General features: G+C 54.7%; 1 protein-coding gene across 2 annotated transcripts in view; it reads right to left on the bottom strand.

Annotated features, from left to right (window-relative positions):
- Positions 1-2,250: 2,250 nt before the first annotated feature.
- The window catches only part of TESC (tescalcin), a 62,471-nt gene continuing 49,309 nt past the window's right edge, over positions 2,251-15,412 (bottom strand). For both annotated transcript variants that reach the window (XM_010380129.2, XM_010380130.2), the window contains 5 exons: positions 12,607-12,746; positions 10,389-10,450; positions 10,174-10,281; positions 5,309-5,356; positions 2,251-2,574 (listed from right to left, as the gene is read on the bottom strand). In XM_010380129.2, coding sequence (XP_010378431.1) covers positions 2,497-2,574; positions 5,309-5,356; positions 10,174-10,281; positions 10,389-10,450; positions 12,607-12,746 — 436 coding nt within the window. In that variant the 3' untranslated portion in view covers positions 2,251-2,496. The remainder of the gene's footprint in view (positions 2,575-5,308; positions 5,357-10,173; positions 10,282-10,388; positions 10,451-12,606; positions 12,747-15,412) is intronic.

The raw sequence follows: 15,412 nt of genomic DNA, 5'->3' as shown, positions 1-15,412 counted from the left end.
CAGTGCTTTGAGAGGCAGAGGTGGGTGGATTGCATGAGCTCAGGAGTTCAAAACTAGCCTGGGAAACATGGGGAGACCCTGTCTCTACTAAAAATACAAAAATTAGCAGGGCGTGGTGGTGGGTACCTGTAGTCTCAGCTACCTGGGAGGCTGAGGTAGGAGATTGCTTGAGCCTGGGAGACGGAGGTTGAAGTGAGCTGAGACTGCGCCACTCCAATGCAACCCTGGGCGACAGAGTGAGACCCTGTCTCAAATAGTAAAATAAATAAAATATAAAATAAAATAAAAAGAAGGGGCATGCTGGGGGTGGGGTGGGGGGCAAAAAAGCAGAGGCGCCTGGGCTCACTTCCTCTGTTCACAAGTTCCCACCTGGAACCTCATGGGGCGGACGCTGAAGCCCTGCAGACATCACCATTTACAAAAAGTGGAGTGAACTAAGAACACTGCCTGCCGCTTCCACGTGCATGCAATGGCTCTGGAAGGACCCTACGGCAGGAGTTAACACATCTGCCTCTGAGAAGGGAAGCCTGGGGGTGGGGGGATGGGGGTGGGGGCAGACTCCATGGCCTGCCTTTTCCAACCTTTTAAATTCTGAACTGCAAGGTGTGGGCTTGTAGTAAAGATAAAGCATGCTTCATATTAAAACTATGAATGAAGGCCGGGCGCGGTAGCTCAAGCCTGTAATCCCAGCACTTTGGGAGGCCGAGACGGGCGGATCACGAGGTCAGGAGATCGAGACCATCCTGGCTAACACGGTGAAACCCCGTCTCTACTAAAAAATACGAAAAACTAGCCGGGCGAGGTGGCGGGCGCCTGTAGTCCCAGCTACTCGGGAGGCTGAGGCAGGAGAATGGCGTAAACCCGGGAGGCGGAGCTTGTAGTGAGCTGAGATCCGGCCACTGCACTCCAGCCTGGGCCACAGAGCGAGACTCCGTCTCAAAAAAAAAAACAAAAAACACTATGAATGAAAACGCCAAGAATGCAAATAATACCCATTGCCAGTTACCAAGAGAACCTCTCGGACGGCTAGAATGACACCACCCAGGGAGGGTCAATAAAGGACCGAGCGTTTCGTGAACTTCAGCACCAGAAAGAGGCCTGGAAAGCAAAGGCTGGCCCACCTTGCACAGCAATGGGAACGCGTCACCCAGGGTCCTCAATGCCACATTCATGAACTGGCAGCCTACACAGGGAGATGGGGAAGTCACACTCAGCGGGCTGTCCCAGCACCTCCAGGACACAGCTCTCCAAGTCCCACAGGTGCCAGTCCTCTGCTGACTCCAGGCCACCACGACCAACAACCTTTGTTTCCCTGCCCCCAGCTCTAGCCAGTCCCCACATCGAAAGGTGATAACTGAAGTTGTCAGGGATCCTTACCTACCCAGCTTCCACTGCCGCTGCTTCCTGGAGCACTGCACGGCCCTGGGCCCTGCAACTGGCCCAGGACTGCCAGAAAGAGCCAGGGGCACAGCCGTGGCTGGCAGACCACACCCCCCTACCACCACCGTGAGGAGCTGGGGGTCCCGGGTCAGCCAGCCAGGCCCTGACTCCCCACGCCCACTGACCAACAGAGCGGGCTCAGGTGCATCCCCGCAGCAGGCACAGGCTCAGGGCTCCAGATGTCTTCTCCATCAGTAAACAGATGTGGCTGTGACGGTGAGGAGGCCCCATCGCCTGAATCCTAGCCGCCTCAGAAGCCCACACAGGGCAGGAGCTGCTTCTCCTTATTTTAATCCCTAAGATGGAGAAGGCGGAGGGGTTCCCAGGACTTACATAGGAAGAACAGCAGATACTTTACCCAAAATAAACAAAAGAGAACAATCCTTCTGCCAAACCAACCTTTCAATATTATTTAGGCTGGGTGTGGTGGCTCACGCTTGTAATCCTAACACTTTGGTAAACAGAGGCGGGAGGATCGCTTGAGCCCAGTCATAAGAGACCAGCCTGGGCAACATTCTAAGACCCTGTCATTACAAAAAATGTAAAAACTAGCCGGGTGTGGTGGTGCGCACCTGTAGCCCCAGCTCCTTGGAAGCCTGAGGCAGGAAGACTGCTTGAGCCCAGGAGGTCAAAGCTGCAATGAGCCGCGATCCCGCCTGCACTCCAGCCTAGGTGACAGGGGGAGGCCCCGTCTCCAAAATAAATAAAATAAAATAATTTTGTCGTTGCTTATTCCTCATAGTCAGTCTCATGCTACCAAGTGACCAGGCCACTTTAATGGATGTGAGGAACTGACAGAGGCCACGTTAATTAACAAACTTTTTTTTTTTTATTGGAGATAAAAACAGCGAAGTCCCACATACCACACCCTACAAGACACAACGTGTGCGGACGAGCCTTGGCTGTGTACCGGTGCTGCAGGATGAGGCTGCGGGCGAGCCTTGGCTGTGCACCGCTGCTGCAGGATGAGGCTGTCCGCCGGGCCTGGGCTGCTCCAGCTACGCAGGGAGGCGGCCCCACTGCAAAGTGCGGTTTCTCTGCGAAGGTGGCAGCGGGTCAGTGGCAGAGGGCCATGGTTTCCATGTTAAGGAAGCGGACGTGCATCTTGGTCTCAATGTCAATCCCCTGCCAGATCTGGAAGGTATGGACCAGCGTTAAGGGCACATTCCCGCCACCACCTCACACCTGACCAGGCCCCGGTCCTCGGTCCTTCCCCACCTACCCTCTCCTGCCACCAACTGTGATGCTCCGGGCAGGTGAAACCCAGAGAGCTGTGTTTCAAGGCTATGAGCTAAGCGAGGACGAAAAACTTCCATCTGTCTTTTTTGCTGGTTAATTTGGCTCTGACATTTGGATTCTCTCTGAGATTGTCACAGCAAGTTATTATTAAGTACTGAATCCAAGCTCTTAGCTCCAAGTCATGTGAATCTCACCCACTTCAGGTTCTGTGATCTTCATGCAAATTACATAACCCCATTAAGTCCCCTTTCCATGGGTACAATGTGGGACCCCCAACTTGTGCCGCCCACTTCACAGAATGTCGGGGGCTCTAAAGGACCCATCCCCAGCTGTGTTCTGTAAACTGTTAGGGGCTGTGCAGCCCCAAGGCTTCGCCAGGCCACCATCATCCATCTAAGGATCTCCAGTGTGGTCTTTACACCCTCCCTGGGATAAGGGACCACGTGCATTCTAGAAAGACAAACTCAAGCCCAAAAAGGTCATTTCTACCCAAAGATGGCATCGTGGCCCCATTCCTGGCGCTGGTCCTGCCACTACAGTCCAGCCTGGCCAGGGCCCTGGAGTAGACCTTCCTGCTACAAGGCTATGTATGTACCCCAGTGCTCCCAAGGCTATGCCCGCCAGCGCCTTAGCAAGTTGGGGCCCACAGGGGCCACAGATGGTAGGATGGGGGGTGCGAACAGGAATGGAGGGACGTGGTGGGCGGGTGACTTCTCACTGCCTCCTGCTTATGTAAGAACTTCAAACTCTCACTTTGTCACTCTCAGCATCTCCGGGGACAGCCGAGGCTGGTAACGGGGAAAGTCAGAGCCCCGTGGGCACCCAGGGGACAGGGAGGCCTTGGGACATTTCTGGCCGCAGCCCCCCGGTACTTCCTGCTTTCCTGAGGCTGTTCTGGGTGTCATGGGGTGTGCAGACAGCTCTGGTTCCAGTCGAGCAGCCCTATCCTTGCTGGGTGCACAAGGCGTTCCCAGGGTAACACACATGACCACGCACAGTGGTTTCTGCTAAGTGCCAGGTGGCAACATGGTCGCCAGGGGCAATGGAAGGAACCGGGGAATGGGAAGGGCCGGCTGGTCCCAAAAGACCCCTCAGGGATACAGGGACAGGCTGGGGGGCACTAGGGGCCTGGCAGACGCCAGCCTTTAGGGCAAGGAAGTTGGTTTCAGAGGCAAAGAAATTCATTCTACTCAGTCTGAAGCAGTGATACTTCCTCCCCAGTCCTCCCTCCCTCCTCCACCTTCTAGCTCTTCGTCCTGTTGTCTTGCTCTGGCGGGCATCACCTGCTCAGGTGACCGGGTCCCCAGCATAAGCCAGAGTGAGTCTGCAGCACAAGTGCAAATTCGGCCTTTTCCCAGTCTGTCCGCCCTGCCAGCCCCGGGGGCGGGCCATGTGCACGGCAGTCCTGGGGGCCTGCCGACCTCCGCAGTCTCCTTTCAGCCTTTTATCCCAGCCGGGCCCTGTTGCCTGCCTCTCCTCTCTCCTGCCGGGTCTAACCATTGGCTGCCAGGCTCAGCCTTGGCTCCACGGGGCTGTGATCCTGAGGGCCCAGGTCCCCCAGTCCTGCTCTGGGCTCCTTGGCCAGAAGCCGCGATCCTTCCTTCCCTAATCCTCTCTCCCTCTTGGTCTCCTGCTCCCCTGACTTCCTTGTCTTCCTCAAGCCCCACAAAAGCACTTGGGAACACTGTTGTGATGCTCAGGGCCCAAGTGCAGGGAGGGGGATGGGGGCGGGGGTCCCCTCCCTGCCACAGGGCATCTGATTATCTAAACGGCCAGGAGCAGCTCTTGACTTGCGAGGCCAGCACTGGCCTAACCACCATCCACCAGCAGAGGCTGGAGAAGCCATCAGAGAGGAGGGCAGAGTGGGCAGCCGCTTTACAAAAGTGACATCTTAGGACACAGCGAGGAAGGCCTGGGCACAACGTGTGCAGTTGGCTCCAATCTGAGCTTCTGAGAAACACTATTTCTACAGACACGGAAAGTTTCCAGAATCCCTGTTTCAACTACAACAGGGCTTCCTTTTTTTTTTTTTTTGAAACAGGGTCTCACTCCATCACCCAGGCTGGAGCACAGTGGCGTGATCTCAGCTTACTGCAACCTCTACCTCCTGGTTTCAAGCGATCCTCGTGCCTCAGCCTCCCAACTAGCTGGGATTACAGGCGCCCACCACCACGCCTGGCTAAGTTTTGTATTTTTAGTAGAGATGGGGTTACACCATGTTGGTCAGGCTAGTCTTAAACTCCTGACCTCAGGTGCTCTGCCCACCTCAGCCTCCCCAACTGCTGGGATTACAGGCGTGAGCCACCAAGCCCAGTCTACAACAGGGGTTACTTCTGAGAGGGGCAGTGGGACCCCAGGTGAGAGAGAATTTGGTTTACACTGTATACCCTTTTGTACTGCTTACGTTGTTTTGACTATGTGTGAATATTACCTTTTCCATAACAAATAAGAAAAACCAGTTTAAATGGCTTTAAAGGCCACGCCCAAGTTGACCCCTTCCTACTGAGATGTCGGTCACCCAGGAAGCCTGTCCCTTGCCACTGCAGGTAAAGGGCCATGTCCCCTCCTGACCAGTGGCCACACGAGGTCTTCAAGGGTCCCCCAAGGCCCCCACGCCCAGGCCACCCACCTTCAGGAAGTCCTCGAAGGTGATCCCCTCATACACCTGATCCGGCTCCTGGGAACGGAAGCACAGGGTGGACAGTGAGTGGTGCGGGTCCCCACACAGCTTCCTCAGGGGGACGGTCCACTGGCCTCCCCTCCCCACCAACACCCGAATGTCAGTGGTTGAGGCTGTTTGGGAGGAATCAGAAGAGGGGAACGTTCTGGATTGTCTGCCTCCAGCACGCAGCCGGTCACCCTGCACCTCCAATATCCTCATTCACGGGCTTGAGGGTGGGATGGGAGCTGAGAGTGGCTCACCAGGGCCCTGGCAACGCATGGCTCAGAGCAGCAGCCCTCCCCACCCCCAGCCCCCCAGGGAGAGAATCCGAGGGGTGGGTGACACGGGGGCAAGGGGCTCTCTTTCCCCACTCAGCCCACCTCACCACCAGCCCCCCAGCAGCTGGGCCACCAAGATGCCTCCTGTCCCCCCCAGGGCTGGCCTCCTCATGCCTGCGCTGTGCTGATAAGAAGATTCCAGGCTAATCTAAGCTCACAGACCTCCGGGAGAGGTCAGCGAAACACAGGGCCAGCCTGTGAGTCCCACGCCTCATGCCTCATGAGTCACCATGATAACCCAAGACTTCTGGGGAGGCACGGCCGGAGGGTGACCACAAGGAGCTTCTCCATGCCCAACAGGTTTGGCAGAGCCGGTCTCCGTGTACTCTGCATCCTGCCTGCTCTGGGGACGACACCAGGAGCTCCTGCCCCTTTCACCGATACTCTCAGGATCCCACCGACAAGCCTCCAAAAACCTCACCCAGCAGCACGCTTCGTGACAGCGAAAATCTGCTGACATCCCAGGTGCCCTTCAATAGAAGGTGAGGGACATAAATCTCAGTCATCCACCCTATTTGCAAGGCCAGCACTGGCCTCACCACCATCCACTAGCAGAGGCAACCATTAACCACTTATGCCTAGTGTTCCATTGCTGGAAGGCTAAGCTGTGGGAGTTACTTATATTCTACTGCTCAAGGTCATCACCAAGGTCTGATTGCAAAAGTTCTAAAAGCTGCAACCTCAGGCAAAAATGGGTTAAGAAGGGGTTGATCTACACGTCTCACTATGGAAAAGGCTCTGAGATATGTATACAGCAGATAAAGAACAAAAAAACAAAACCCAACAAGCAGAAAGATGTCTGCAGGTCTGTGCGTGCAAACCTTTCCTTTGACTGATAATCAGACCCCCACCATCTGCCCTGTGGGTGCATGGGGTCATATGGAGAAAAGGGGAAGCCACATCAGTTCAATTATGTTTTGCATAAATCAAAAATAAAAGACACGCATGTATACGTTGGTATATGTAGAAAAAAAACTCACCAGGAGGGAGTCCTTTTAGGGAAGAGGACCTGGGCTGATAGGGGAGCAGGAGAGACTCGAAGCTCTCTCTGTGACTCTCTGAAATTCTGTATGTGTGTGTAGGAACACGGGAGGCACACACTAAGCATGTTATGCACCAGGCATGTATGTCCCAAGTGCCTTCCAAATGCTCTTGTTTTGTTTTGTTTTTGAGACAGTCTCGCTCTGTTGCCCAGGCTGGAGTGCAGTGGCGCAATCTTGGCTCACTGTGACCTCTGCCTCCCAGGTTCAAGTGATTCTCCTGCCTCAGCCTCCCAAGTAGCTGGGATTATTATAGGCATGCACCACCATGCGTGGCTAATTTTTAAATTTTTTAGTAGAGATGGGAGTTTCACCATGTTAGCCAGGCTGGTCTCGAACTCCTGACCTCAAGCAATCCACCTGCCTTGGCCTCCCAAAGTGCTGCAATTACAGGTGACCAAATGCTATTGTTAGAATTTAATGACAGATGCCAATTTCATGACAGGCCCTGAGTTGGGTTCTGGTCTCTCTCCCGTATTACAGATGAGAGGCACAGACGGGAGCTGCCTGTCCAGCTGGGAGCATCGAGCTGCCTCCAAGTCCTTGAGGGCCGTTTCTACTGGCAGGACTTTGCAGGCCTTTTAGTTTCCTCTTTATACTTAAAAAATTTTGGCCGGGCACAGTGGCTCACACCTGTAATCCCAGCACTTTGGAAGGCTGAGGCAGGCGGATCACGAGGTCAGGAGATCGAGACCATTCTGGCTAACACGGTAAAACCCCGTCTTTACTAAAAATACAAAAAATTAGCCGGGCATGGTGGTGGGCAACTGCAGTCCCAGCTACTCAGGAGGCTGAGGCAGGAGAACAGCGTGAACCCAGGAGGTGGAGCTTGCAGTGAGCCGAGATCGCGCCACTGCACTCCAGCCTTGGCAACAGAGCGAGACTCCGTCTCAAAAAAAAAAAAAAAAAAAAAAAAAAATTTGGCCAGACACAGTGGTTCACATCTGTCATCCCAGCACGTTGGGAGGCCAAGGCAGGAGGATTGCTGGAGGCCAGGAGTTCGAGACCAGACTGGTCAACATAACGATATCTCTTTTCAGCAATACATCTCTTTTTTAAAAAACTTTAAAAAATCAGCTGGGTGTGGTGTTGTACACCTGTAGTCCCAGCTGCTCCATAGGCTAAGGTAGGAGGATGGCTTCAGCCCAGGAGATGGAAGCTGTAGTGAGCTATGATCACACCACTACACTAAAGTTTGGGCGACAGAATGAGACCCTGTCTCTTAAAAAATAAATAATAAATTACCCAAAAAAATGAAACCCAGCAGTTCTCGGCTAGCCTGGGCCAGCCCTGTCCCTAAGGGCTCCTTCCTCCCTGACTTCCCACTCACGGGCACAGTGGCTGCCCTCCCTGCCGGGCCACCCTAGGTTCCCAGGCTGGCCAAGGGGAGCTAATTATAGAAAAGGCCTCCGTGGCCAGAGTCTGGGGCTGGAAAGGGGGTGACTGGTGCAAGGAAGGAAGGCAGGGAGTGGGGGAAGCAGTCCCCCCGTCAAGCATCCATGGGTGCGACCTCCTGAGAAAGCACTCTCAAAACATCCCACGGGCCAGCGTGGCGGCTCACGCCTAGAATCCCAGCACTTTGGGAGGCCGAGGTGGGTGGATCACTTGAGGTCAGGAGTTCAAGACCAGCCTGACCAACATGGTGAAACCGCATCTCTGCTAAAAATACAAGTTAGCCGGGCATAGTGGCACATGCCTGTAATTCCAGCACTTGGGAGGCTGAGGCAGGAGAATCACTTAAACTCAGGAGGTGGAGGTTGTAGTGAGCCAAGATGGTGCTACTGCACTCCAGCCTGGGCGACAGAGTAAGACTTGGTCTTGAAAAAAACAAGAGATCCCGCCTCAGTCAATAACTGCCTTTGGAAGTCCATTAAAGTGGGGACCATGGATCGTTTGTCTTCAGCGGGTAGCACAGTGAGAACGGGAAGTGTCCTCAGAGGCCAGGCGGGATTGAACCGATGCAGCTGCCCCTTGCCCCCAGCTCAGGCCCGTACTCAGCTCAGTCTGGGTTTATCTGGCCGAGGTTTACACCGGAAGGATTTTAAGAGCGCCCAGTTTTAAGAGTGCCCGGAGGACCCATGAGTGAAGAAAGAGGTGCAGATGAGCCCTCTGCCTGGCAGCCGCCTTCCTGGTTCCGGGGCTACCTCCACCTCCCGGGTGCTTGTGGGCAGCGGGTGCACCCCGGAGCCTGCCTCCGCCCCGAGATGCCACTGCTTCCCAGGCTACTGGGGTTTTATGCAGATCAGCAGCTGCCAGCAATTTCGCTACAGCAAATTAAGAAAACTGTCGCCAATTGAAACTGGAGTAGGACAGGGAGCAATTTGAAGAAGGAGAGTGTAATTAAATTAAATGGGAATTTGGCCCGACAACCGGCGGGGATCCCTGCTCTCCCCACCGAGGTCACGAGACCTCTCCTGTGGTGGTTAATCTGCTGAGTGCAGAGGTTTCACCCAAGCCAGAAGCTTCTCCCCAGGCTCCAGAGGCAGACACATAAAATACATGCCAGGAAGCCAACCGACCACAGCCCCCGCCTCTGGGAGCAGGCCCAGGCAGGTGGCCTCATGTCCCTCAAGGACGGGGTTGGGGCACAGAGAGCAGGATCCAGCATGAATCCCCCCTCTGCTCCGGGCTGGGCAAACACAAAACCATCAGGGTGTCTAGAGACGCATCTGCTTTAGACACACAGGGGCAAAGGGCTGACCCGTCAGGGGGGCCATCCAAACCCCTCAGGGAACACACGACACCCAGGTGGTCACCTGCCTTCCTGAGTGGTCCCGAGGCTTAGCGCCTCAGGGCTAGGGGCTGGCGGGGCTGCACCTGTCCTTACAAGAGGAAATCTTCCCAGCACAGGAAAGATCGCCAGGTCTAGAGGATTCTTTATGCTCTCTGAGCCTCAGTTTCCCCACCAGTCAAAATGAGGCAAAATGTAGGAAATGATGAACATGGGAAGGCCGCTCCCCTCTCTTCCTTGTCATTTACACACCAGCCCCTACCTCAGCTCCTCCACCTGACCCCACGCCATCGGCTCTTGTCAGTCCCCAACAGGGCTCCCTGCTGACCCCTACTCCAAGGCCGGAAGTCACCTCTGAGTCATTTGTTAAGAAATAAACTAATTAAGGCCAGCCTGTGCCATGTGCTGCCCAGGCCTGGCTCCAGGGCCAAGTGCTGCTATGAGCACTGACTGAGGCCAGGATGGGGGCTGGGGGGGGGGCTATGCAGGTGGGGGCTCCTGGACCTCGAGCTCTGCTTCCCTGCCTGTGCAGTTCTCTGGGGACTGGGACCTTCAGTCTCCTGGGGGACAGGAAGGGCTGGGAGAGGTTTCTGAGCCCCACAGGCCACAGGTAGAGCAGGTGGCAAAATACACCAGGCCCCATGCCCCGTGACGCCTTCCAGAAACACAGAGCATAAGCGGGAAAGGCACTGCGTGTCTCAGGAGGGCTGCAGGGGCGCTCACCATCTGCCCCATGCACACGCTGGCCGCCTCCATCATGGCCCCGTCGGCGATGGAGCGAGCGGACTCCTTCTCGATGTGGGGGTTTCCTGACAACAGCTCCTCGACCACCTGCCGGGTGAGGCGGAAACAAACGGTGACCTTGGGCCTCCATCAGGGTCGTGGGGGTGGGAGGGAGGTGCCAGGAACCCAGGGCGGGCCAGAGGAGCATACTTTACATTTCGATATTCTTCCAGGGTGATGCGGCCGTCGCTGTCCGAGTCGTACATGTGGAACAGAACTGGGGTGGCAGGGGACAGAGGGGACTCCGTCAGGCGGGGCCTGGCCCCTGCCACCCCGAAATCTACACTAAACTAAGCAAAAGACACCAATAACCAAACCTCAATGCCAAAGCCACAGGGGTCAGGCACGAGCTGTGGGACCAGACTGACCACTTCCTACTGGGTGACCTTGGGCTCGTGACCTAACTTCTCTGAGCCTCAGTTTCCTCATCTGTGAAATGGGAATAACAACAGCGTCTACCTCGTGGTCTTAGGAGGGCTGGGAGTTAGCGCTGTGGCCCCATGAGCATGAACATGATGATAGTAAGCGTTACCCGTTAACACAAGGCAACAGTGTTGAGTTCAAAATATTGCTCCCACAGCCCCAGGAGGCCCCATCGTCTCAGCCGTGGCAGGTGGTGGTCCACAATGCTTCTGATCTGGGCCCGACCAATCTAACGTGGGTGGTCGCAGGCCTGGTATCAGGGAGGCGCTGGCCGGGAGGGGGCCTCTCCCTGTTGTTCCCAGCACGGCCTTGGGAGCTGGAGCTCTCCCAAGTCTCCTGTGTTGGCATTTTCTTTTCTAATGTATTTATTTTTTCGAGATGAAGTCTCGCTCTGTCACCCAGGCTGGAGTGCAGTGGCACGATCTGGGCTCACTGCAACCTCTGCCTCCTGGGTTCAAGAGATTCTCCTGCTTCAGCCTCCCGAGTAGCTGGGATTACAGGTGCATGCCGCCACGCCCAGGTAATTTTTGTATTTTTAAGTAGAGACAGGGTTTCACCAGTTGGCCAGGCTGGTCTCAAACTCCCAACCTCAAATGATCCGCCCGCCTCAGCCTCCCAAAGTGCTGGGATTATAGGTGTGAGCCGCCGTGCCTGGCCAGCATTTATTTATTATTGTTATTATTTTTTTCAGAGATGGGGTCTCCCTCTGTCACGCAGGCTGAATGTAGTGGTGCAATTGTGGCTCACTGCAGCCTCCATCTCCTGGGCTCAAACAACCCTCCCACCTCAGTCTCCCGAGTACCAGGGGCCACGGGCTCGCAGCACCACTATGCTGTGCTAATTTTTTTATGTTGTAGAAGTGAGTGCCTTTCTCCCTGTTGCCCAGGCTGGGCCCTGAACTCCCGGCTTCAAGTGATCCTCCCCACTCAGCCTCCTAAAGTGCTGGGATTACAGGCATGCACCACTGAGCCCAGTGGGCATTTACTGAACACTGACCAGAAGCCCAGGTGTGCAAAGCGCTTCACAAACCTCTCCATCTCCCTCTCACCCAACCCCAAGAGGCCAGGGATGCCTGAGCCCTGCCTCCCAGACAGACTGTCAGAGCTCACGGAAGTTAAGGTGTTTGCCCATGGCCACACCACTAAGGGACAGGAAACCAAGGATTTGGACCTGAGTCCGTCCTGTTCCTCGTCCCTTGGAGCAGACAGGAAGCCAGGCTCACACCAGGGACCCCTGCCTGGGCGGTTCCCACCAGCCCCACGTACACATTCCAGTGCTAAATATAGTCAAGTCGCATGTTTACATTTTCTTGATGAGGAGGCTGACCTGGGGCAGGGCACAGAGGGATGTCAAGAGTCATGGGAAAGACCACAGGAAAAGGAGATGTGACTCGGGCCACTGCCTGGGACCTGTGCGGCTGACCAGCTGGGACCACAACTGAACCCACTCGGGAGCCAGAACATAGTGGGGCTGGTCTCAGAAACCCAGCAATAGCACAGCCCACGGAGGAGGGAGAGGAGGAAACTGACTATAGGGGGCACGTCCTGTGTGCCAAAGGCTGACTGTGTGATCTTGCCCAGCCCTCAGAACCACACACAATCGGCATACCCACGTTCTGGGTCAAGCTTCAAGGTCACATGGCTGGTAGCTGAGAGGGGCCACATTGGAACCCAGGTCTTTGCATCAAGGGCCTTGCTTCACAGCCACTGCACAACCCCCTTCTAGTCCCAGGAAGCCGCAAGCTGCTGAGGAGTGTTTAGGATGAGGGTGCCGGGAACGGGAGACAGCAATGCCAGCCTCACAGGGATGAGGGCCGGTGTCCCCAAGCCCTCCAAGCCCCCAAGCCAATGCACACCCAGCCTCCTGCTGCAGGGGTGCCTTGTGTTCTGAGGACTTAGGGGAGGCTGCACCCCAGGCCAGGTGTGAGCAAGGGGACTCAGTGGCACGCACATCTCAGCTTCTCCTTCCGGGACAGCTCCACCTGTTCTTCGTCCATGCTGGTGTCGATGGGCCGGAAGTAGGACATGATGGTCAGGAAGTCCTCAAAATTGATCTCATCAGCCAGGCCACTGGGTCCCTTCCGCAGGTTCCTACAGGAGCAACAAGGAGGGTTTTGGAAATAAATGAAGAACCGGATCTTGTCCTCTTGCTACCGTTAGCGCCGAAAACTCTGCTCTCAGGGCACAAACTGGACCCAAGATGGCTGCTCTCGCCTTGTGTCTGTGCCCCAGAAACCTGCTTCGTGGAGGGGCTGGGGGCTGCAGAAGCTGAAAGCTCAGTCCCTGCCTTGCCCTCATGGAGCTCCCCATCAGGCAGGTGGAAGACAGACAGACAGACCATGCATGACTGTTGATTCAGGCGGGGACAGAGGGAAGCGTGGGTGTGTGATGGTGCACACAGGTGAGCATTTATGAGGAAACCAAGCAAACCAGTAACTCACCAAATACCTCTCCTGATCCTTTCCTTTAGCTCAGGGGTTGGCAAACAGCCCACGGGCCCAATCTGGCCTGTCATCTATTTTCATACAGCCCATGAATTAAGAAGACTTTCTGGGCCAGGCGTGGTGGTTCACGCCTCTAATCCCAGCACACTGGCCAAGGTGGGCAGATCACCTGATGTCAGGTGTCCAAGACCAGCCTGGCCAACATGGTGACACCACGCCTCTACTAAACAAAAATTAGCTGGGCGTGGTGGTGTGCACCTGTAGTCCCAGCTACGTGGGAGGCTGAGGAGGGAGAATGGCTTGAACCTGGGAGGTGGAGGTTGCAGTGAGCCGAGATCACACCACTGCACTCCAGCTTGGGTGACAGAGGGAGACCCTGTCTCAAAAAAAAAAAAAGACTTTTCACATTTTAATTTTAATTTTGTCAGAGTCAGGGTCTCACTCCATTGCCCAGGCTGGAGTTTGGTGGTGTGATCATAGCTGACGGCAGCCTCAAACTCCTGGGCTCAAGCGATCCTCCTGTCTTGGCCTCCCAAAGTGCTGGGACTATATGTGACAGCCATGTGCCTGGCCGGTTTTCACATTTTTAAATAGTTGAAAAAATGCTTGCCAAAAAAAAAAAGTCAAAAGAATAGTATTTCATGACGAGTGAAAATTACATGAAATTCAAATGTCAGTGTCCATAAATAAAATTTTATTGGCACACAGCCATGCCCATTCATTTATGCTTGTCTTCACAGTTGAGTAGATGCAAGAAAGACTGCGTGGCCTGCAAAGCCTAAAATATTTACTCCTTGTCTTTTTACAGAAAAAGTTTGCCAACCTCTGCTCGCTCTCACTAGTTCAGAATTTTAGGATGGTGATTGACTGCAAGCATCACTAAGTAATCTGTTTATATCCAAATACAAAGTTTGCCAATGATTGAAAGTTTTGTGGTAAGTTAGGGCAGGTTTGAGGCTGGCCGTATCAATATGCTTTTTGGAGGAGGCAAGAAAGGGCTGGTGTTCCAGGGGACGGGGACACAGGGAGTTCATGCCCCATGCCGGGCACAGTGCCTGACACCCAGATGAGGGGCTCAGAAATGTGTGGTCCAGCTCGGGTCTTGGCAGTTGCTAAGAAAATAGCTTGGAGGCCAGGGGCAATGGCTCACGCCTGTAACCCCTGCACTTTGGGAGGTTGAGGCAGGCCAATTGCTTGAGCTCTGGAGTTCAAGACCACCCTGGGCAACAGGGAGAAACCCCGTCTCTACAAAAAATACAAAAAATTAGCTGGGTGCGGCGGTGTGCACCTGCAGTCCCAGCTACTTGGGGAGCTGAGGTGGGAGGATTGTTGGAGCCCAGGAGGCCAAGGCTGCAGTGAGCCAAGATCATGCCACTGCACTCCAGCCTGGGTGACTAAGTTTGAGATCCTGTCTCAAACAAAACAAAACAAACAGTCTGGAGACGACTCCAAACCCGAGCTCCTGACTCACTTTCCTCAAACCTTATCACTAACAGACTGCGACCGTGAGCACCCGAGGCTGCTGGGGAGGCTGTCATACAGCTGGCAAGCTCAAGGTTCTGCCACAGCCCCTCAGTGTGGCCCTTTGGAAGGGGCAGTCCCTAGCTGGCCCGGGGTGGCTAACAGTTAGTGGTTAGTGCTTGGATGTCACTTGGGTTCCACCCAGGGCATGACTGCATCTCCACTGCAATTCTCTCTTTAGAGGTTCATCTACTACTCCTTTTCAGCACCCAGCAAATACACTAACACCCATACGCCAGCCTCTAAGTGGCCCAGGAACTCCCTTTCTTTTTATTTTTCTCTTCCAGATTTTCCAGGAAGAGGTAGGGTCCCAAGTCTGGATGAGAGAAGGCAGAAACTGCCCGTCTGCGGGATAAGATCCGTCCTTCCCTCAGGAAGGCCCATCTTTATGTGTTTTCACAGGTCTCCCTTCTTTCTTTTATCGGATGAAGCTCCCAACTGCTCCTGCCACAGGCTTTAATAACCTTGAAGTTCTCGCTGTGGGCGGCACAGACCAAATTTGCAGAGCATAAAAATAGCCCCCGGACTTATCAGGCTGCTCTGAAAGCCCTTCCCACAGCGACTGGCTCACACGTCCTTCTCAAGTGGTTTAGGCTGCAGCAAGAGGGATTAAGATTAGCACGGGTGAAAATGTGACAGACCCCTGGGGAAGGCAGGGTGTGTGTCCTTTTCTGGGACGGTTGAGACCTGCTTAGCTTCAGCCTTAGGACCCAATTCAAGGAAGGAGGGTCCCTTCCCCTCCTAGTGCTCCCAGAGGTCTGCAGAGACCAACATTATGGTCTCCAAAGGCAA

This window comes from Rhinopithecus roxellana, chromosome 10 (assembly GCF_007565055.1).
Source record: "Rhinopithecus roxellana isolate Shanxi Qingling chromosome 10, ASM756505v1, whole genome shotgun sequence".
Classification (NCBI taxonomy): domain Eukaryota; kingdom Metazoa; phylum Chordata; class Mammalia; order Primates; family Cercopithecidae; genus Rhinopithecus; species Rhinopithecus roxellana.
Note: the sequence above shows the minus strand (reverse complement) of the source record. Positions and strands in the feature narration are given on the sequence as shown.